Here is a 23,288-nt window from a genome sequence, read left to right as displayed (position 1 = left end):
TATTGGTACGCTTCTTTTGATTTGTTAATCTTTAAATACGACGTTTGCCATCGGCAGCTATATTGTTGGCAGACGACAAGATCAACTGACTGTGTATTCCAAGTGTACATTGTCTGCGCATGAATGACCCAATATTATGTGTGAGCAAACTCAATGCTGATTGGCCAGCTACCACGTGCGCTCCAATAAATAAAAACAAGGGACAAAATTGTCACAAAACCAGGTTATCATTGTGAAAAAAAAATCTGATAAAGGGAGAAAACTCAAACTGAACTTTTGAAATGAACAAACAAAATTAACCCCCTTTGTAAGTTTTTTTTTTTTTTTAAATCTATTTTTAGTCGTGGCGACCTTGACATTGGAGATATTGACGTGATTCTTTCGTGCGACACACCGTCCCATGATGGTGAACAAATGTGCCAAATGATTTTAAAATCTCACAATGAATGACATAGTTATGGCCAGGACAAGCTAATTTATGGCCATTTTTGACCTTTGAACTCAAAGTGTGACCTTGACCTTGGAGATATCGACGTAATTATTTCGCGCGACACACCGTCCAATGATGGTGAACAAATGTGCCAAATTATTTTAAAATCTGACAATGAAGGACATAGTTATTGCCCGGACAAGCTTGTTCCGCCAGCCCGCCAGCCAGCCCGCCAGCCAGCCCGCCCGCATTCGCCAATCTAATAACCAGTTTTTTCCTTCGGAAAACCTGGTTAATAATATGCAGATAACGTAGACAAGTTTACAACCTCCGCGCAGAGATTTGACGGGAACCAGCACAGCTGAATTGTATGTGAGTGCAAGGAACGACAACTCTGCGTGGAGATTGACAAGTTTATTGAGCGTCGCCAAAAAATATGCGGTCCGATTTTTTTCGAATTATGGGCTCAAAAAAGATTACGACCGGCAGCAAAAAATTAGGTAGGGTCGGGCCACCGGAAACAAACAATTATTTTTGTTACGCCTAATCTGGGACAATACTTTCTTCCTAACCTTGATTTACACTTAGAATAGTCTTCTTTTAAACAAACAAGATGTGTTTGTGAAACACAATGTCCCCCTATATGATGTTTGACATTGTAGGATAACCTTGACCTTGTGAAGGATGACCTTGACCTTGACCTTTCACCACTCAAAATGTGCAGCTCCATGAGATACACATGCATGCCAAATATCAAGTTGCTATCTTCAATATTGCAAAAGTATTCATAAAATAAGCGATTTGGGCCACATATATTTGACCTCTGACCTTGAAGGATGACCTTGACCTTTCACCACTCAAAATGAGCAGCTCCATGAGATGCACATGCATGCCATATATCAAGTTGCTATCTTCAATATTGCAAAAGTATTCATAAAATGAGCGATTTTGGCCACATATAATTGACCTCTGACCTTAAAGGATGACCTTGACCTTGACCTTTCACCACTCAAAATGTGCAGCTCCATGAGATACACATGCGTGCCAAATATCAAGTTGCTATCTTCAATATTGCAAAAGTATTCATAAAATGAGCGATTTTGGCCGCATATATTTGACCTCTGACCTTGAAGGATGACCTTGACCTTGACCTTTCACCACTCAAAATGTGCAGCTTCATGAGATACACATGCATGCCAAATATGAAGTTGCTATCTTCAATGTAGCAAAAGTTATTGCAAAATGTTAAAGTTGGCGCAAACAGACAGACCAACAGACCAACAGACAGACAGGGCAAAAACAATATGTCCCCCACTACTGTAGTGGGGGACATAAAAATACCATAACAGCGGCAAGTGTTGTCCCTGATTAGCCTGTGCGGAATGTGTAGGCTAATCTGGGACATGCATGAAGCCCAGTATCCCCAGAAGATGGCTCAAATTAATGGACCACTAAAAGTCCAGCACACAGCTTTGCACTTGTCCCACACTTACCATCGTCATTGTCATCCGATCTATTTCATGTTTGTCTTTGGTTTTGTGCTGTCGGAAAGGGCTGTGACTAAAAAAAGCAAAACAGGTCATAGTTATATTGCACAATTTTTGAAAATGTGTAATAGAATATTAAACTTTTTCTGAAATCATTGTCACCATTCCTAATTCATTCCATCAAAACAATTATCTAGATGATCACCCTTATTATTGCCATAGCTTTCATCATCATTTTCAGCAGCAGCAACAGTATCATTATCATACCACTACTCCTCATCATGATTATGATCTCAATCAAGCCCAAAACCAGCATTCACCCACTATTAACAGGGGTGTAAAATTATGGTTGCATTGGCGACTTACTTAGCCCCAGGCCAATTCAATTCTGAAACACTCGCCCGATCGGTTGACCGCCTTTTTCATCAACATAAAATCCCTTTCTATGAATAAATCCTAATCAATCCCATTTTTTGCACCTTTTCGGTGTCTTCACTCATAGAGTAACAAACATAATGCCCGAATGCTAAACACTCTGGAACTGTAACAGTCTCACGTCATTAGCTTATAGCATGTGCTTCCCATGGAAACGTCTTTTCACTGTGGCATTAGGAATCAAGCTATATACTTTTTTCCTTGCACACAAAATACATGCATTGTTTGAACTTTCACATCAGCTTATTTCATGTCATCATTTATTTTGTGTGTAGAAGTCCTGCCCACAATAGCCCAAGGTTTTGCCCTACCAACAATAGTTACGATTTTTGTCCTGACAACAACAGTCTAAGGGATTGTTTTGCCTTCAACAGTTCAATGTTTTGGCCTGCAAACAAGGGTCCAGTGTTTAGTCCCCGACCAGATAGTCCGAGGTTTGTCCTTCCATCAGCAGTCTAAGGTTTTGTCCTGCCAACAACAGTCTTATGTTTTTTGCCTGCCACAACTGTCCAGAGTTTTGTCCTGTCCACAATAGTCCAGAGGTTTGTCCCGCCCACAATATTGAAGAGTTTTATTATGGCAACAATAGTCCAGGGTTTTGTCACGGCAACAACAGTCCAGTGTTTTGTCATGCAAACAATTTGTGGTTTGTCCTGCCAACAACAGTCCAATAATTTTTTTTCTGACAACAACTGTTTAAGATTTGTCCTGACATCAACACTCCAGTGTTTTGTCCTGCTAACAACAATCAAGGGTTTTGTCCTTATAACAACAGTCCACAGTTTTGTCCTGCCAACAACAATCAAGGGTTTTGTCCTTACAACAACAGTGCATAGTTTTGTCCTGCCAACAACAATCAAGGATTATGCCTTAAATCAACAGTCCACAGTTGTGTCCTGCCAACAACAATCAAGGGTTTTGTCCTTACATCAACAGTCCACAGTTTTGTCCTGCCAACAACAATCAAGGGTTTTGTCCTTACATCCACAGTCCACAGTTTTGTCCTGCCAACAACAATCAAGGGTTTTGTCCTTACATCAACAGTCCACAGTTTTGTACTGCCAACAATCAAGGGTTTTGTCCTTACATCAACAGTCCACAGTTTTGTCCGGCCAACAACAATCAAGGGTTTTGTCCTTACATCAACAGTCCACAGTTTTGTCCTGCCAACAACAATCAAGGGTTTTGTCCTTACATCAACAGTCCACAGTTTTGTCCTGCCAAGAACAGTCAGGTGTTTTCCTTCACACAACAGTATCAGATTTTGTTCTGCAAATAGTCTAAGGTTTTCTACCAACAGTCCAGGGTTTAGTCTTGCTTAACAACAGTACAGGGTTTTGTCCTGCCTAACAACAATCCAGGGTTTAGTCCTGTCTAACAACAGTCCAGAGATGGCCATGCCTGACAACATGCCAATGTTTTGTTCATTTCTATCAACAGTCCAAGTTTTTTCAGCCAAAAGAAGTATATGGTTGTCCTGTCTTACAACAGCCCAATCTTGTGTGCTTCTATAGCATTCTAGAGTTTTGTTAATTTCTAACAATACCAGGATTTTGCCCTGCCAACAACAGTACAGGGTTTTGTCATGGTAACAACAGGTCAAGTTTTGTCTTGCCTTGCAACAGTTGCTGTCACAACAGTTAAGGGTATGTCCTGTCTACCAACAATCCAGGGTTTTATCCAGCCACCTGTAGTCCAGGTTTTTATTCCTATCTAACAACATTTCTGTATTTTTTCTTGTCCTGCATATCGACCGTCCAGAGTTTTGTCCAGCCAGAAACAAATGTCACTTTCCAAAGGAATGGGTGATGTATTTATTTCCCAATAATAAGTGCTCTCTGGATGGTCTTATTGAAAGAAGCTGCCCAAGGCAAATGTTGAACAAGGCGTGTCATTTCCTACTAGTAAATTTTTTTTGCAGCGATGCCCTCTGAGGCAAATCTTTTACAAGGCTTGACATTTCACGCTAAAAAAATGTAAGAGGTGTGACATTTCATGACTTTAAATTTGTAACAGGAATGCTGAAATTATGTAGTGCAGTGTATCTTACTTAAAAGCAATTGTAACTTGATACTTTTCTACCAAGAAATAGAGATTCAATAGGTATATAGATACAGGGCCTTCTTATCAAAGCATTGAAATATGTAAGTAATAGTATTAGGGATTTGAATGATCCGATCTTCATTGTTCAAATATTCGAATATTCTATTTTTTAACATTTTAGAATTAAATTTCTGAACTTATGAAAATCGGAAGTATAATGCTGTTCCTACTTGGCGCAAATATCACTATAACCTTAACTGAAGCATTAATAAAGGGGATATTATTTTGAAAATGATATTGATTAGTATATTCCTCATTTTACTTTAATTCTTTAAATTTTCAAAAGATGTAAGATATTTCTGGTAAACATATTACAGTTAATATGTATTTCACTGTACAAATTGAGTGCTTAAAATAATCAGAACTGGAGATGTTGGCATTACCCCTATGCTGGTTTCCACCTGCGTGCAAATTATCATCTCATTAATTAATGGCAGCTGTAATCCAAACAATTTCTGATACACCAAAGTCGCCTGTATTGGATAAAACATTTGACTATGCAATTAAACATTTTTTGAAAGTTTGCTTAAACAAATTAATTTTCAAAATAATGCCTTGCCTATTTTTCGAATATTTGTTCCCATTCCTTAATAATATCATTCTATTTCAAGAATACCAAATAACATTCCATGTTCTAAGAAAAGATAACTAAATCTCAGGACGTTTTATCTCTATTGAATGATTTCCCTATTTGCCTGGCAAGAAGTACTCGTCATGTATTTTATTTTATTTATATCATGTCTCAAAAAAATCTCAACATTTCTATTCAAAACGTACAACGCTCAAGTCTAAAATTGTAAATGCTGTTACTGATTTTTTATTCTTTTTATTTCCAGAAACAATGATTTACCACTTTTAATGACAATAAGCATTGACCATGATATTTGCCTTATCTCAACAATATATACAGCAATGAATGAATCATTGCACTTCTCAAAGTTTAACCACCAGCTCACATTACTACCTGAACCATCACTGCCAACAGCCCACGAAAGATATATGAAATCTTCATAATTATTGTTAAAAATCTAACTCCTTCTTTTCTGACTGAAAACTTGTGAATCAAATTTTGTCAAAAGGTCAGTTTACTGGGAAACATCCTAAAGACCAATTTTTAGGCTAAGACATTTTTAAATTAAATTAGTTTGTTAAAAGGAACACCCTTCAAGAGTGTGATTGAGGTGAAGTCTGAGGGGTGAACAATTCTTTACACTGATTTTGACTATGCAAAAGGCGTGCATAACGCCATGACAAACCTTAAAACAGACATTAAATAAACACCATCATAAACTTATTAACAATATTTACTTATGAAAACCTTTTTAAATTCATATCGAAATTGATCAAAATCAATGTGTGTTCTGATCATTGTGACAATGACAGCAATCTTTCGTTTGGGCTCAATGTCTTTAAATTACAAATTAGGTCAACAATGTCACAGTGTTCAACTAATGACAAATTACTACGAAATTCTTAGTTCAAGTTTTTTTCACATGGAATATGACTTAACCATATTTAGCCTCAGCAAGACAGTCGATCTTCTGTACCCATTCAAAATATGATATCGCTTTCTGATTTTAATCCCCTGTTGTTTCTTCCCTTATCCATTTAAATTTGTTTTTAAATAATTTTTCAATCTCCAAGAATGTGTAGGATTCGTTTGTTCTTTCAATAATGTTCATTTTTGCTTCGCAAGGTCATCATATGAAAAAGAATTGGCAAGGAAATATGAAACACATTTTAAAAGAGCGTTTGTAATTGGAAGATTGGGGAACGACAGCCAATGACATTGCTTGTTTTAAAAAATGCATACGCGGAGACTACAGGTGTAATATGCTGAGAGGTTTTGCAGGCTGCATATTTTTTGGCCTGTTATGAATAACGCCTGCAAAATCAATTGTACCACCTTTCCATTTTTTACGAAGTTACTCGAATCACAGAAATGACCCCGGACAACCAGATCTGCGAAAAAATTACACCCCTGATACTTAGACGAATATTTTATATTTTCATCATTTATAAAGAAGCTAAAAAAAAGGAAAACCATTCTACAGCTATACCTACCCTTTTAATAACTTAAAGAGCATGTTAAACAAAAGGAGAACCATTTTATAGCTATAACTGCCCTTTTAATAACTTAAAGAGCATGTTAAACAAAAGAAGAACCAAATTATAGCTATAACTGCCCTTTTAATAACTTAAAGAGGATGTAAAACAAAAGAAGAAGCGTTATACAGGTATACATACCCTTTTAATAATTTATAAAGCATGCAACCAAATGAGAACCAGTCGGCGCTTGAATCGTATGCAGTTCCCTTCTGTAGTACCTCTGGGGCCATGTAACCATGCGTACCACTGAAGACATGAATATTAATAACAATTACACATCAACCCTCAGAGGTGTGGACAGATCAAAATGTTAAAAGCCATAAACACACAAAATCAAGGAATATTTCCTGCACTATTTCGAAAAAGTTAACACATAGCTAATCAATGCTACTTGTAGCAATAGCAAAAATTTCAATGCTAGATGTGGTCTGGTAACATAGATTTTATAATGCGATACAAAATGATTGTGGTTTTATAAAATGTTACAAACGCAAATGAATGTTTAATTTGGAAGTTCTGTTGTTATCTTTATATTTTGTGACATTACCAGATTGGTTTATATTAGGAATAAAACACATCAATGGTTTGCGAGCATGGATGGCCAAGTGGTTTGCATGCTAGAATTTTACTCCAAGGGTAAGTGGTTCAAACCCAGGTAAGGATTACTTTTTATTCTTTCTTTAATTGTATTTTTGTTTAATACTTGAAATCTTCTTTTTCAATGTTTACATAAATCAATTTAGAGAATTTAATGACAAATTTTAAAATATTCCAAAATCTGTGAAAAAGCCCCTTTAAACAACAAACATTAAACTTGTGACCCTTGTGATTTCAGAAAGAGATTGTAAAACTTATTTACTATTTATATCCATAAAACACATATGACCCCCTATTCGCAACAACATATGACAAAAATCACATTCTTAAAAAAGTTGATACAAGTTTCAACACTTTTGATGGACCACTTTTAATAGATAAACTTACACGCTGGCATGGGGCTTTTTTCTTGAAAAATCACAGGCTAGACCTAGATCAGATATTCGTACATGGCCATTCTCATCTAGTAAAATATTGGCAGGCTGAAAAAGAAAATCAAAAGAAACTGATACAGCGAAATCCCCAAGGATTCTACAGTTACAAAATCATCAATTGCTAAGTTTCAGCAAAAACTATATCACTTTAATAATCATTGCAAAATATTAAAATCATGAATTTACTGTTATGGTTGGCTGTCACAACTACATGTACTGACATGTACTTCAAAGGAAACTGAAACTTAAATATATTAACATTAAAGAAATGTTTCCATCATAATTTAATGATTTTAATCAATAATTGTTTTAAATAATGCCTCAAGTACGTGTAGCAAAATTAAACATGGCAACAAACTGCATTCAGCAACAGCAAGCAAAATGTATTGCAACACAAATTGACCCATTATTGCCTAGTCCCATCCGCACAATTTCCCATCCTTCTAAATTGGATCAATTTATTTCCAAAATAAGGGATTTCTAGTATACTTATTTCTATATTTAAAATATTTCTTACAGACAATCCTTTAAGCAAACATCGCAGACCCTGATGACCCCACATCATGCGGCGTCTCATCAGGGTCAACACTGTTTGCCAAGGCCCTTTTTCTAGACGCTAGGCATAAATGGGTTAATGACAGGGACTCATGTCTAATTAGAAAAACATTTCCAAAACAAAAAGAGAATATATGGTTATTTCATAAGTGCAATAAATTTCAATAATGGCTTATTTGCAAGTAAAAAAAAAAGATGAAACATTCTGGATCTGGCAAAAGTTATTAAAAACTCATTTTCAGATAAAGTTATCTCCTTCCTTACAGAAAGACAAGTGAGCTGGACAAAATATTCGGTTTTCATGGAGTTCCTGTTGTGCCTTTTAGTAGCAGTACAACAATGCAAATATATACCTACTCATAGTTATAGACATGAAGTTTACAAAACATTTTCAAAGGCATAGGTTGCCGTTGCGTAGTGGATAGTTTTAGGGCAGTCTTGGGCTCAATCCCCTGTGTGCAAGTATACTCTAGCTGTTCCCATAGACATTGAGTATGGGTTCTATACGTAAAATGAGGACGAGTCTTTTGCTATTGATGTACTTAACTAAATGAATGTCAGCAACATGTTGAGCCTGTTGACAACTATGGGATTTGTAATTATTCAGAAATAAATGCAACCTCGAAATTGAACACAGGTCCGAGGCATAAGGCCTACATGTAATCTTCACAAAGTGAACCTGATAGTTAGGTCTTTTCAAACTGATGTTTAAATCATGTTACAGGAATTAAAAGCTGTATCATGTGGATTGACCTTTAAGTGTGACCTTGACATGCAAGATTCCGTTACAGGTCTCAAAAGGCAAACTCTGTCTCCAAATAATGAACATATTTGGCAAGTTGTTTGAATGCGGCATTAGGAATTATGAAGAAACACTCTGTAAGCTTTGTTATGCTTATATTTGACATTTGACAAGTAAGTGTGACCTTGACCTTGTAACAAGGGTTAAATTCTCAATTTTAAAACTCATTAACCAAATGACTAATTTATCTTATCTGCAAGCAATTGAAACAATTTGGAGAGTACTTACTTTTAAATCTCTATAAACGACAAATCTACTGTGCATATGTTCGAGGCCGAGTATCACCTCAGCAGCGTAAAAGCGGACTTCTTTCTCTAGGAAGACGCCATGTTGAGAGAGGTGGTAGTGCAGGTCGCCGCCATTCATTAAATCCAATATAAAGCACAGTTTCTCTGGGGTTTGAAAGGCATAGGTCATACACACGATGAAAGGGCTGCCATCCTGGAATAAGCGAAAAATGACAGTAGAAAGAATTTGTAGTTTAAGAGCAATAAATCAGTATCTGCAGTGGTGTTTATAAGATATTGCCATGGTTATGTGCTTTCAAATGGAGGGAATTAGATGTGTTATGAGTGTCATAGCAATTGTGAGGCCTGGAATACAATTAATGTTCAATAGGTTATATAGTAAATATTCCATAAAAATGCATTAACTGTTCAATATAGGGAATTCAGTTAATGTTCCATATGAAATTTTTATATAAACAGTTAATGCTCAATATGGATTACAGTAAATATTCAATAATTATGTAATTCACATAATAATCAATATGAAATACAGTTAATGTTCAATATAATTCATTTAATGTTCATTAAGTAGAAAAGGGAACAACTATAAGAATCTTAAACAAGAGCACCGCATAACGGATGCCACGCTCGGCTGTGGGTGCAGTTTTTAATAAATGAAAGCTCGTCAGAATTTTTTTTTTTTAAGAGGTCACAGTGACCTTTGACCTAGTGACCCAAAAATGGGTGTGGCATGTAGAACTCATCAAGGTGCAGCTGCATGTGAAGTTTCAAAGTTGTAGGTTGAAGCACTTTGATTTATGAGCCAATGTTCAAAACCTTAACAAAATGTAAAGGTTTTAGCACGACGCGGACATAGAGCTGGCAATGACAATACCTCGGGTTTTCTCCGAAAACAGCCAAGCTAAAAATAAGCCAATATTTTAATTGAAAATTCTGATTCCAATACTAGATTCTTATGTTAAAAATATTCCAACAAATATATAGGGTCCAATGTCATTGTTTGGATAACAACTGCCATTTATAATGGAGGGTTTCTGAGGAGGGTTAGTTCTTTGGTGCTCTATCTCTCGGTTTGCAAGGTTGTTATTTGAGCAAGTTTAATCTGTCAACCATGATAATAGACAGGTTAATCACAGTTCCACCTCTCACAATACACATGTAATCACAGCGTAGGCAAATACTTGGCCTCTTTTGGGGGAAGGCTAATTCTTGGTGTTTTTATCTGTCACTATGCAAGTTTGTCAATACACCAAGTTAAAACTATTGACTAAGATAATTCACAGTTCCACCCTTCACAATTATCACAAAGGAGGCAACCTGAACTGCTTTAACTTGGCGAAACCTTTAATGGCTATATTTATGTATAAATCCATGATTATCTAAACAGAAGTTAGTTATGCAAATAAAGTAAATTTGTTAGCAACAAGGGCTGTTTGTCACTGTGAATGGTGGTGGTGGTGGTGGTGGTGGTGGTGGTGGTGGTGGTGGTGGTGGTGGTGGTGGTGGTGGTGGTGGTGGTGGTGGTGGCAGAAGAAATAGTAGTAGTAGTAGTAGTAGTAGTAGTAGTAGTAGTAGTAGTAGTGTAGTAGTAGTAGTAGTAGTAGTAGTAGTAGTAGTAGTAGTAGTAGTAGTAGAAGTAGTAGTAGAAGTAGTAGTAGTAGTAGTAGTAGTAGTAGTAGTAGTAGTAGTAGTAGTAGTAGTAGTAGTAGTAGTAGTAGTAGTAGTAGTAGTAGTAGTAGTAGTAGTAGTAGTAGTAGTAGTCGTAGTAGTAGTAGTAGTAGTAGTAGTAGTAGTAGTAGTAGTAGTAGTAGTAGTAGAAGAAGTAGTAGTAGCAGCAGCAGCAGCAGCAGCAGCAGCAGCAGTAGTAGCAGTACTAGTAGTAGTTGTAGTAGTAGTAGAAGTAGTTGTAGTAGTAGTAGTAGTATGCATTACAAAAATGCGTATGCATTCTTGAATTATCATTCTAAAAACCACTTTACTATTTCGAGTCACCGTGACCTTGACCTTTGACCTAGTGACCTCAAAATCAATAGGGGTCATCTGCGAGTCATGATCAATGTACCTATGAAGTTTCATGATCCTAGGCCCATGCGTTCTTGAGTTATCGTATGACAACCACCTGGTGGTGGACGGACAGACCGACCGACAGACCGACATGAGCAAAGCAATATACCCCCTCTTCTTCGAAGGGGGGCATAAATATCATCGATTAATTTAGGTTGAAGCACAGGTACTTTTTCGTCCTTATATATATAATAAGAGTAAAGGTATCCAACCATAATTCACAGGTGTATTGAATAACACAATTCAACAGCATGAAAGATCAAACAATGCACACATATGTTGTCGTGGTTGCCAGCAGGAAGTGTCCATCTATGATAAAACACCTTTTATTTGATGAAAATCCACAAAGTATGTCCAAAACAGCTAAAAGTTTCACAAATATAACCCCAACATTGTAGTGTGTAATTCCGAAGGTCCAGCTGTCAGTAATGAATGAAGGCGATTATCGGTCGATTTTTCACAATAAAATCAGAACTTTGCCATAAATTCCACAATTAGTTTTTTCCCTAAAACTATTTGTCAATTAGTTTTTTTACAATTTGATCGAAACGTTCATATATTTCTGGATCAGAAAAGCGCTTCATTTTTGGATATTGATAATTGTCAGCAATTCTTATTTCAATTAAGTCATTATAAATTCACAGTGACAATGGTTGTTTGTAAATATTAGCATTAATTGTATATTAACAAATGGATGATGGCGTCATTTTGTTTAAACCAGTTTAACACTCCTGCCTTTCAGCCTCAGATCATACTCACATTGCCAAACCCTGTCCATCAATGACAAGCCAGTGGAAATCACGATGTTGTTAGTTTTTAAGACACGGAATCGCAGCGGTGTTTTGAGCCAAATATTTCAGAATCTGTCACCACCTGCGCTATTAAATGTTATAGTATACTCTTCACAATGTCTATTCCCGACGGTTTGGGTCTCGTAACGAATTGTAAAATATTGGGCGCGCACTCCGTTTATGAAAGTTTCCTAACCCGACCGCGTCTAATAGAGAACTTTTTCACGAACTTATTTCGGCTGAAGTAACTTTTTATATTGACACCGGCCCAAAACGGTGTCTATATGAACTAACAATCTGAACGCTTCGGACAGTGAGCTACACCACGTTATGGCGGAATTGTCCGAGGATTCCGGATTGTATGAAATAATTGAAAATATTACAGCCGCACTTAAGGTTACAATATACTAATTATAATTAAACGCGGTACGGCGGAAAAACGAACAACCAAAACGACGAAGAATCGATTTCAATTCGTTTTCCATTTTCATAATCGTTTTCTGTACGATTGATTTCTAATTCCAATTCGTTTTCTGTCAAATACAAATCTTAAAAACGATAAAACGAACCTTATCTGTTGCCCTGTATGTGATTATCTCCTCCATTATTATAACAACGTCTTCTAATTATATGAGCCTTGTTCTGAGAAAACTGGGCTCAATGCATGTGTGTTGAGTGTCATCCCAGATTAGCCTGTGCAGTCCGCACAGGCTAATCAGGGACGACACTTTCTGCCTAAACTTGATTTTCCGTAAGGACGGACTTCCTTGAAACTAAAAATACCATAAATGTGGAAAGTGTCGTCCCTGATAAGCCTGTGCAGACTGCACAGGCTAATCTGGGAAGACACTTTACGCACATGCATTAAGCCCAGTTTTCACAGAACTCAGCTCATATAATATAGAACCTTTGGGGAACTTAAGGCAAATTGTAATTTTCATCATGTGAAGGACCCTGGCAGAATGTCCTAGTTAATGTGTTGATGACAATGGCTTTTTTAACAGTTCATGTCCCTAGTGGTCATGACTGGTTGTGTTCCCGAAATAACAACAAGAATAACCAAAACCTCAGAAAATCAATTCCTGTACTGACAGTAATATTTAGAGTGCCCATCACTAGATGACAATTTGGTGATAATGCCAGAGCGATTGAGTATAAATGCAATATGGTACAGATACCACTTTTACTGTTAGATAAAATGTACCCACGCTTATGGCAAGAGTACAGGATATTTAATTTTACTATTGGCAAATTCTTTTTTTTAGAGTTACTACCCAAACCTTTTGGCCCAAAACTAGATTTACATTGCAGGCTTAAATTTAGTGAGTCAACAGAACCAACCCAAGCTCCTTTCTCTCAACAGCAAAAGATGAAGATGTCTACTTAATATCTGATACTTATGAGTTGAAAACAAAATCAATTATATATAATTTTACATGTACAGTTCAGCGTTCTGTAAATTGTTCCCCAGCTACAACTATAATCATCTAAATATTGAGTAATACAGCTACAACCATCATCATTTAAATATTAAGTAATACTGGCTGTGACATATATCATAATCTATTTTATATATTTTCACATGTACAGTTCAGCATCTTGAAAATTGTTCACCAGCTTCAACTGTAATCATCTAAATATTGAGTGATACTGGCTGTGACCTACTTTCCTATTGTTTAACGACCTCTAATTCCAGTCTGCTTTTAGAAGTCATAAAAATGTCTCTAGCCTTTTAAGATCAGTAGCTATAAAAGGCCGATTGCTTGTTTCAACAAGAAATACAATGAACAGATCAAGGGTGCTACCAAGCTTTGGCAAACAATAAATATTTTTACAAAAATGAACGACCCAATTAGTATATAAGAATTGATGGATTTATTCAGAAATTGCTCTTCTGTGTTCTTCAAACACCGGATCATTACATCATGCCATAGTCTAACAGCAACCATAATGCAATGTGATATATTAATTTTTTGACGCAGTATGCATTATTTTATGTACAACAAGAGGACCATGGTGGCCCTGCGGTTGCTCACCTCAGCAGTATTAACGTTAAGCAAGGGTTCTTATAATTGTTTTGTGAAAAGAAAGTGTTTGTTGTTTTGGCAGATATATTATATATGTGTTTAGTAGTTTTGTGTGTGTGTTCATTTTTTGTTTAAAAGACAAGTGTTACCCATTGCCACAAAGTTTTATATTGGATAAAAGTGATATAAGGATAGTAATTTAATAATGAGCATATTATCAGCATAATCAGAAAAAGAAAATGTAAGTACATTTTTCCATAAATTGTTGTCTAGCTTTAAAATCATGAAATAAGCATCTCAGCATCTTTGGATGGCATGCTCGATGACTAGTTACAACATGTTTTTGCAAAAATAACTTAAAATACTGAAAATAACTGTATTTTATCAATAGAAAGAGTGTTTTAAAAAATAGTTTTTTGCATAATTAAATACAGTATGTTTAACTTGCTATCATGTATCAAAGTCAGGTATAAGGAAGTACATACATGCCATAATTTTTCAGACCAATTCCGGGACATTGAGTTAAATTTTCCGGGATAATTGCCGATTTTCCAGAACATGTATAAAATGTAGCTATATTTATAGACATATGCATTTTTGGTACGTTTTTTTTGTTTTGCATCATTAATTGCATAAGTTCTAAAGCCTATCCGAAATACACTTGATCTATTAACGTAAAATTAAACATTACTACTTCCCTTACTAGATACAAGCCACGTGTTTTCAGTGTAAGCGTTCTAAACATAGATGGTGACATCACTGCGTTATTGTTATTAAGACCGGTGTGTAACGCGTAGTTTTTGATACGCCTTTATTCATTTATAACATTTATATAATAAAAAATACAACAATACAGTACCGTTGGATCGTCAACTCAAATCAATTCACAATACATACAACCAATCACAATAAAACAAATACAACAAAACAGTACCGGTAGATCGTATGGGAAATAATGACGTGGTAGATTAAAGTCAATTTACAACCACATTAAACGATGCCGCCTTTCCGGTTTGACCGCGAACATGAGACAATCGATATGATAACAGGACCCCTGTTAATTGATCGATTTTGACACGTAGCGTAGTCTGCCTATTCGGGTAGGCATTGTCATGGAGACGCTGCAGATATACACAGATTCAGTAGCAGTTAAGCCTAAGATAAGGTACATGTATATATGGATTTTGTAAATTCCGGGACATTTGACAGATTTCCGGGACAGCGGGACAAGTTATTCATTTCCGGGACTGTCCCGCACAATCCGGGACGTATGACATGTATGAAGTAATTGAGTATGAGAATATCTACTAGATATTAATCATTGATCTTCTTTTTAAGGTACCAACTATCTGACACTAGATCCTTCTAAAAATTAAAAATGTTTGCACATTTTCATAAATATAGAAGTAAACACACAGAAGAAATTAAAACAAGAGAGCCAAGATGGCCCTAGTTTTCTCACCTTTTTTTACAAGGCCTTGTTTATGGCTTAGTTGAAAATTCAGTACTCTAGAGCATTTGTTCTCTTCTTTTTACTTTTGCAGTGTGAGCATATGATTAATTCTGATTGAGTACTGTCCATTTGCATGGTTTTTTTTGCAGTGCAAACATTTCCAAGTAATACTAATTCTACATGTTTACAAGGTTTTTATGAGATTTGGACCTCGTGACCAAGATTTTGACCCCACATGACCCAATCTCAAACTTTGCCTAGATATCATCAAGAAAAACATCCTGGTCAAGTTTTATCATTATTGGACCAAAACTATTGCCTCTAGTGTGTTTACAAGGTTTTTGTAAGATTAGACCCCATGGCCTAGATTTTGTCCCCACATTACCAAACATCAAACTTGATCTAGATATTGTTCAGACAAAGATCCTGGTAAAGTTTCATCATTATTGAACCTAAACTCTGTGTATGGCGTGTTTACAAGGTTTTTGTAGGATTTGACCTGGTGACCTATGTTTTGACCCCTCATGACCAAACATCAAACTTTGCTTACAAAAATAAATATTATGACCAAGATTCATAAAATCTGAAACAAAATTGAGACCTCTAGAGTGTTTACAAGGATTTTGTATAATAAAATGAAAATTTTGACAATCTAAGGGAAATAATTCTGGTATTTATTATGCAATTTTGCTCATAATCAAACTTGACTGAGATCTTGAGGCCATAAAGCTTCAACAACTTTGATAAAGAATGCTTGAAAAATGTGAATGCTAGAGTGTTTACAAACAAAATGTGGACAGACGGACGGATGACAGACCAAGACCGATCCTAAAACCTCACCTGAGCAATCAGGTGAGCTAAAAAGTGTGTTTTTTTCACCGGTCTGAGCCATTTTTCAACTTGTCCGAGATATCAATAAAATCAATGTCTTGACTAAGTTTCACGATGATTAGGCCAAAAAGGTGACTTGTAGAGTCATCAAGGTTTCTCTATTGTCATCAAAGGAAATCTGCCCCTCACCCCCTGGCGGTCATGTTTTAAGACCGATCAGGACCATTTTCGAACTCATCAATGTCTGCAAGTTTGAATGTTGTAAGTTAAAACAAAAGTGTAGGAGAGCACCTGTGAACAAGTCTATGTCCACAAGCAGACAGACTGATGGATGGGCCATTAGACGGACAGAATGACAAATGTAAATGGTAAATTCAAGTATTCCCCCTTTACATTTTCAGAGAATTAACATGATGTCTGATGTCTATGCTTCTGGTAAATTACTACAGAAATAACATATGTTAACCAACTTTATCACAATCATAAATTGCGATTTTAGTGTGTTGATATTCAAACATGCTCACTTATTGAGGCTTAAAACATGTAATAGGTCAGCATGTCAGATTGTCCTTGCAATCTTCATGAGAAACCAGTGCGTCATGGAAAAAGTCCAATAAATTTTTATTTAAACTCTGGCAATAAGAATTGTTAAAGCCACACACCTTGAAATGAAGTACGTGTTAATCAATACATATAGATGCAATTTGAAAGTGTGCAACATTGCCATTAAATCTATAGCCTAGTTAGCCAGTAATTTATGTATTTTTTTGAATTTTAAAACCGAAAGTAGGATTTCTTTACGTATACATACATTTCGACCGACGCGATTATTTTTTAATTTTAAGCGCAAACAAGACGGATTTCTACCTTGTAACCACCAGATATATTCTAATTGAGATAGATAAAATTAAATGTATAGCCTAGTTAGCAAGTATTTGTTATTTTTCAAACGGTATCGCATTTAAAACCGAAAGTAGGATTTATAGACGTATACGTCCATTTCGACAAACGCGATAATTTTTAAGTTTTTAAGCGCAAAAGAGACAGAGTTCTACCTTTTAACCACCAGACATATTCAAATTGGCATAGATTAAATATGTTTTTAGTTTATACTTCAATTCACTATGCCATGTTTTGCATTTCAAGGTGTGTGGCTTTAATGTCTAGTTAGTCCATTATTGTAGGGTCACATGGTGATTGAAAAAATGCCAACATACATGTATTAGAAAATTGTGTAAATTTCACTTATTGATCTACCATGGATACCACCATGTTCAAAACGTACTTCTAGGGTAGAATAGTCTTCATACTAGGTAATAACATTACTTCAGTTTTAAATATTGTGAAATTGGTTGCTTGTACAACTCTAGTTTGGCACTTTATAAAATATTAATTGAAATGTGCGGTTCATTTAACAACAAATCAACATTCGCCTCTTAATATTTCCAAATCCTGAATCATCAAACCAGTGGAAAAACATATCACTTACAAACAAAATCTCAGAAAACGAATCCAATCAATTTTACCCTGTCCCATTAGTAAAATAGAGTACAAAATTGACTACTCTACTTTGATTTCAATCTTCATAAGGCTGGACCAATAACCTTTCTAAGGCACACTTCCATGCTTACAGGCGTCCAGTTGACAATGACAGAATTCATGGTAACTAAGATATAGCTGTTACGAAATCACTATAACAAATGATCAAATTTGTATTCTCTTTGGGATCAAACAAGAGCTTGCAAGTGGTCTATGAACAGATAAGATGGACAAATTACTTGGGAATCTCAGAGTCTGGCAGGAAATTTGTAACAGGTAATTGAAACAGATGAAACTTATAAAACGTCAAGTCCTGCAGTTCTTAGGAAATGTAACAGTTTTTACAACATGTAGGTAAACCATTATACGAAGCACATTCTTTAACATATCAAATAATGCAAACAAAACAAACAAAGTTATCATTTTAAACATTAGCTAGTCCTTGTAACAGTAATTATGAATACCATTAATGATTCATTTTGTAATATGTGCAAGTTAAATCATAATTTTGTATAAAAATTATACCTCAATAAAAAGGGGGCATAACTCTAGCAATTTTTACAGTGAATATTATTAATTGCACCTGCAAAACTTGAAATAATGTTAAACAAAAAAATGTATGCACTTTTCAGTGTTGTACTGTTTAAATTATAGGGATACTGCTTTAGACAAGTTTGTGTGATTATAATCAAAACACCGCCCGACAGACAAATGCCCATGGTGAATCCAGTATTACCCCTACATCTCATTGCGATCATAGGGAGGGAGCTTTCAATAAATAAATATAATCCTTCTGAAACTCCACATATACATTAACTGAAATTAGATCTGTTGTCAAAGAATGAGGGTTAACCCTTTCCCACTCAGAAGCAAAGTGAAAATGGCTATGTGCAAACAGCATAAAACCAGAACAGCCTGCAAGTAACTTGTTTGCTGTTCATTAGTATCTAAGTGTTGGAAATGAGGCCTTTCAAACTTGAATATATAAAGAAAGGACTTAATGTAATTTTATTTTCTAAAGGACTTCAAATGCGTCAAAGTATGTTTGTGAGTAGTACAGGGTTAAGAACAAAAACTGTAAACACTTGTATTTTTCTCAGAAACAACAAGGAAATAAAACATAAAAACTCATACAATTACATACCCCTGTACTGACGAGTGACAGCATTATTCGTTCATTTAATGCTAATGTTTCACCTCCCTTCATTTTTATTCTCTTTTTATCCAGACACTTCATTGCGTACCTGTAAAATATAAAACATACTTTCAATAATAATTGTCAACACTTTAATTAGAATGAATATGCCTGACATAATTGGTTCATGGCACTAAAAACGTGATTATGAAATTACTTAAGCCTCGTTTTGGGAAAAGGGGGTTTAATGCATGAATATATAGTGTCGTCTCAGATTAACCTGTGCAGTCAACACCGGCTTATAAGGGACGTTATTTAACTATACAGTCCAACCCCTCTTAAGCAGCCAGTTCAAGGGAAACAGCCAAATTGGCTGCTTAAGCGGGGTGGCCTCTTAGGAGGGGGTTGGGTCATAGGGAGTCTGGAGTTGATGAGTGCATGGCCAACTGTTAAATTTTTGTATAAACAAAATGGTAAATATGTGTACATGTACTAAACAATGTATAGACTTAAAATAATTTTATTTCTTCCTTTCTAAAATCACCTATAAGACAACATTTTCATTCAAAAAAATATTCTATTCATCTTTCTAATCATCATCAATATCATCATCATCAAAATCAAGTCAATGAACAAGAATCATTCTCATGATTCATTGTTTACACAATGCGCGTTGTATGGCCTTAATGCACTTAAGATGGGAACAGTTGAGAATCAGTTATGCGTGAATAACTCCCGTGTCACTATTAATCGATAATTTAATCGGTTTATTGCAGTTTTATGGCTTTGAATACCTACCCCACGAATTGGTCCCGACAGTGATCTCCTTCACGATAAAATCGTGGCCAGTTACTTAAGAGACTGATAATAGCAACCGGGTGTTATCCTCCTGGTAATCGTGCTTTTCATGCATAATATTATAAAAAACGTTTTTTTGCCGCGTAAAGGGTTTTATCAAAATTAATATTGAAATCATTGTTAATATAAAACAAATATAAATGTTTTTTTAGTCCCAAATGAGAATAATAATTTGTAATCCGAAACACACTCCCGATTGTTTAATGTTAACGAGACGTTTACAAATTCTAGCATCGTGTATTTCCTTTGTCCCGACAAAAGCGAGCAAAAATTATGCACCAATGTACAATGTCACGCCATACCCATGGCTTGAAAGCATGCGTGTATTGATTTTCGGATAACAACTTTGTAGCACAGAGAACATGTAGATCAGTTGATTTCGGTTAAAAGTTGTGTTGTTCTTTTTAACTTTAAATTAGCCGATAATTGTCATAAATGTGTGCTTGAAATAGTATGAGCTACAAATAATAAACTATAAATTAAGAATCTCCTTTCCAGTAATAATAGGTGATATTCGCACGTGCGGAAATAAAAAGATCAAACGGTCCGCCGCTAATTAATTGCAATTTGCAAACTGGCTGTCAAAATGTTTATCACACATCACGCTTCAGTACTACAGAGCCTAAACCGCAGACTGGAAGTAAGTATCGATTTTTTCGCCGTTGCGTCTGTGTAATTTTGCCAATGTACATGACTGACGTACTTGCGGGTGACCACTCATATGGGGAGAATTTAACATTTGGGATGCAAAATTGCTGGCCGCTGGCCGGAGAAACAGGGTTACCGCTTAAGAGGGGTGCATTATATAGTGTTTATCGACGATCGCGCCGCAGACCGGCCGCCTACACGGGGTGACCGACGATGAGGGTTGACCGGAAGTAGGGGTTGGACTGTATAGGCTTATCTGTTATAACAGTTTATGCACATGCAATAAACCACCTTTTCTCAAGAGTGCAGACAAATCAATAACCAAAATAGATGCTGTTTCATTCAGGAAAACCCTATGTGCATTACTGACTACAATATATAAATGCCCTTGACACATATTTGCTCACTAAAGACTTAAACTGAAGCCTCTAGAATACAGAAAAATATAACATGCATGCCCCCATATGGGCTGTCATTTGTAGTGGCAGCTATTGTGTGAATATGTTTTTTGTCACTGTGACCTTGACCTTTGACCTAGTGACCTGAAAATCATTAGGGGTCATCTGCCATTCATGATCAATGTACCTATGAAGTTTCATGATCCTAGGCCTAAATATTCTAGAATTATCATCAGGAAATCATTGTACTGTTTCGAGTCACTGTGACCTTGACCTTTGACATAGTGACCTGAAAATAAATAGGGGTCATCTGCCTGTCATGATCAATGAACCTATGAAGTTTCATGATCCTAGGTGTATGCATTCTTGAGTTATCATCCGGAAACCATTATACTATTTCCGAGTCACTGTGACCTTGACCTTTGATCTAGTGACCTGAAAATCAATAGGGGTCATCTGCCAGTCATGATCAATGTTCCTATGAAGTTTCATGATCCTAGGCATAAGCATTCTTGAGTTATCATCAGGAAACAATTTTACGGTTTCGAGTCACTGTGACCTTGACCTTTGACCTAGTGACCAAAAAATCAATAGGGGTCATCTGCCAGTCATGATCAATGTACCTATGAAGTTTCATGATCCTAGGCGTAAGCATTCTTGAGTTTTCATCCGGAAACCATTTTACTGTTTCAAGTCACTGTCACCTTGACCTTTGACCTAGTGACCTGAAAATCAATAGGGGTCATCTGCCAGTCATGATCAATGTTTCTATGAAGTTTCATGATCCTAGGCATAAGCATTCTTGAGTTATCATCCGGAAACCATTTTACTATATCTGTTTTATGTCGGATATTGAAAGTCTTCGAAGAATTCAAAAACTTTAACAAGAATCGGTGAGTGACAGACACTTAAAATGAATAGCGTATTTCTAAGACAAGGTGAAGGTAAAAGTAAAAGTTGCGTGATATGGCAGGGGTTTTTTTTAGAAAAAGGGGAAGACGCTGGACGCTGGGTTAAAGGGGAAAATCGAGCACGAAAGAGACATATTTGGGGAAAAAATAAAAACTGTTCATTTCAATGTCTATAACTCACCTACAGACTTCAGGTTTTTTTTAGAAAAAGAGGCATGTCTCTGACCTTTTTGTTCTTAAACACATGAACAAGTATGATATTAAAGTCAAAGTCCTAAAAAAGTTGCAGGTGTAGATCTAATAATGGGAAATGTTTTCAACTGGGGCCGGGGAACGATGTCAATACTATGATTTCAATTTCATGATGAATGGGTTGACGATCTAGATCTGCTACAGTATTGGCAGGGAAAGGTGCGGCAGCTGCCGATTGTCTACTTTTACTTTCACAATAATCCGACAGTATTAATCCATGTTGATTACATGTACCTCCGAATCCTGCTGGGTTTCAACGGTTTTTGATGATTCATTCTTAAAAAATGCGTCAACGCAATTAATTTTTTCCGAGTCCGAACTTTTTATTTTGTTCGTGTATGAACACCAATTGTGAGACTTTTTTCTGTTTTAACGTTTTTATCTTGGCTTTCACATAACCCGGATGAAAACTCGACTGGTTTCCGGTAATTAATTGACGAAACACCCTTCTCGCGCAAGACCGGAATCCAGTAAAATAGTCACATGATTAATACGATTAGTTGCCCGGTTTCCATGACGTAATTTAAGAGCTATATATAGAATCACTGGGATTCCCAGATTTGAGTGTTCGTCGGAAGAGAGAGAGAGAGAGCGAGATCGTTGTACATGGTACAAATTGGATAAGTGTCGACTTCCCAAAAGAAAAAAAAAAATTTCCTTGAGGGTAAAATATTATATTTTGGTGAACAAATTTATATTTATGGAGGGGAAATGGTATTTTTAGGGGAAAAATTCTGGTAGGGGAAGACGCCGAATATCGGCGTCACTTTCTTAGTAAAAAAAAACCCTGTATGGGTAAATGAGGAATGATCAAAACATAAACAATTAGGTCAACATTAAAGTGATTGGGGTGGAGGGGTGATGGTATAGTTGAATAGAGGACACACTATACTTTGACTGTAATGAGGAGATTCATGGACAAGAGAATCACTATAAACATTGTTTTACTACATTAAACCAATCAGAATTACAGATTCAATAGGCTTGAATGCTGAATTTTAGTTCTATTTTTCATAGACCAGCATCACACAACACCAAGAAAAAAAACAATAATCAAGTAAGTGTAATACAAGTTGTTTCCAACCCAGCCCTTCTTAACACTATTGTTCAAAGAGTAATAGACATACTTAAAACATCAAACATAAGAGCAGAAGAAAAGAACAAACCATATCAGACACTTA

General features: G+C 35.9%; 1 protein-coding gene across 4 annotated transcripts in view; it reads right to left on the bottom strand.

Moving 5' to 3' along the window:
* The window catches only part of LOC127836523 (beta-adrenergic receptor kinase 2-like), a 417,424-nt gene that overhangs the window by 284,998 nt on the left and 109,138 nt on the right, over positions 1-23,288 (bottom strand). For all 4 annotated transcript variants that reach the window (XR_008028815.1, XR_008028811.1, XM_052363173.1 and 1 more), the window contains exons 9-13: positions 19,050-19,149; positions 9,181-9,393; positions 7,549-7,643; positions 6,703-6,810; positions 1,924-1,990 (exon numbers count right to left, since the gene is read on the bottom strand). Coding sequence is in view for 2 of the 4 variants with exons in the window: in XM_052363173.1 (XP_052219133.1) it covers positions 1,924-1,990; positions 6,703-6,810; positions 7,549-7,643; positions 9,181-9,393; positions 19,050-19,149 (583 nt within the window). In the remaining 2 variants the exon portion in view is untranslated. The remainder of the gene's footprint in view (positions 1-1,923; positions 1,991-6,702; positions 6,811-7,548; positions 7,644-9,180; positions 9,394-19,049; positions 19,150-23,288) is intronic.

The sequence above is a fragment of the Dreissena polymorpha genome, chromosome 1 (genome assembly GCF_020536995.1).
Source record: "Dreissena polymorpha isolate Duluth1 chromosome 1, UMN_Dpol_1.0, whole genome shotgun sequence".
Lineage (NCBI taxonomy): Eukaryota > Metazoa > Mollusca > Bivalvia > Myida > Dreissenidae > Dreissena > Dreissena polymorpha.
The sequence above is the reverse complement of the archived record's forward strand: the minus strand, read 5'-3'. Positions and strand labels throughout refer to the sequence as shown.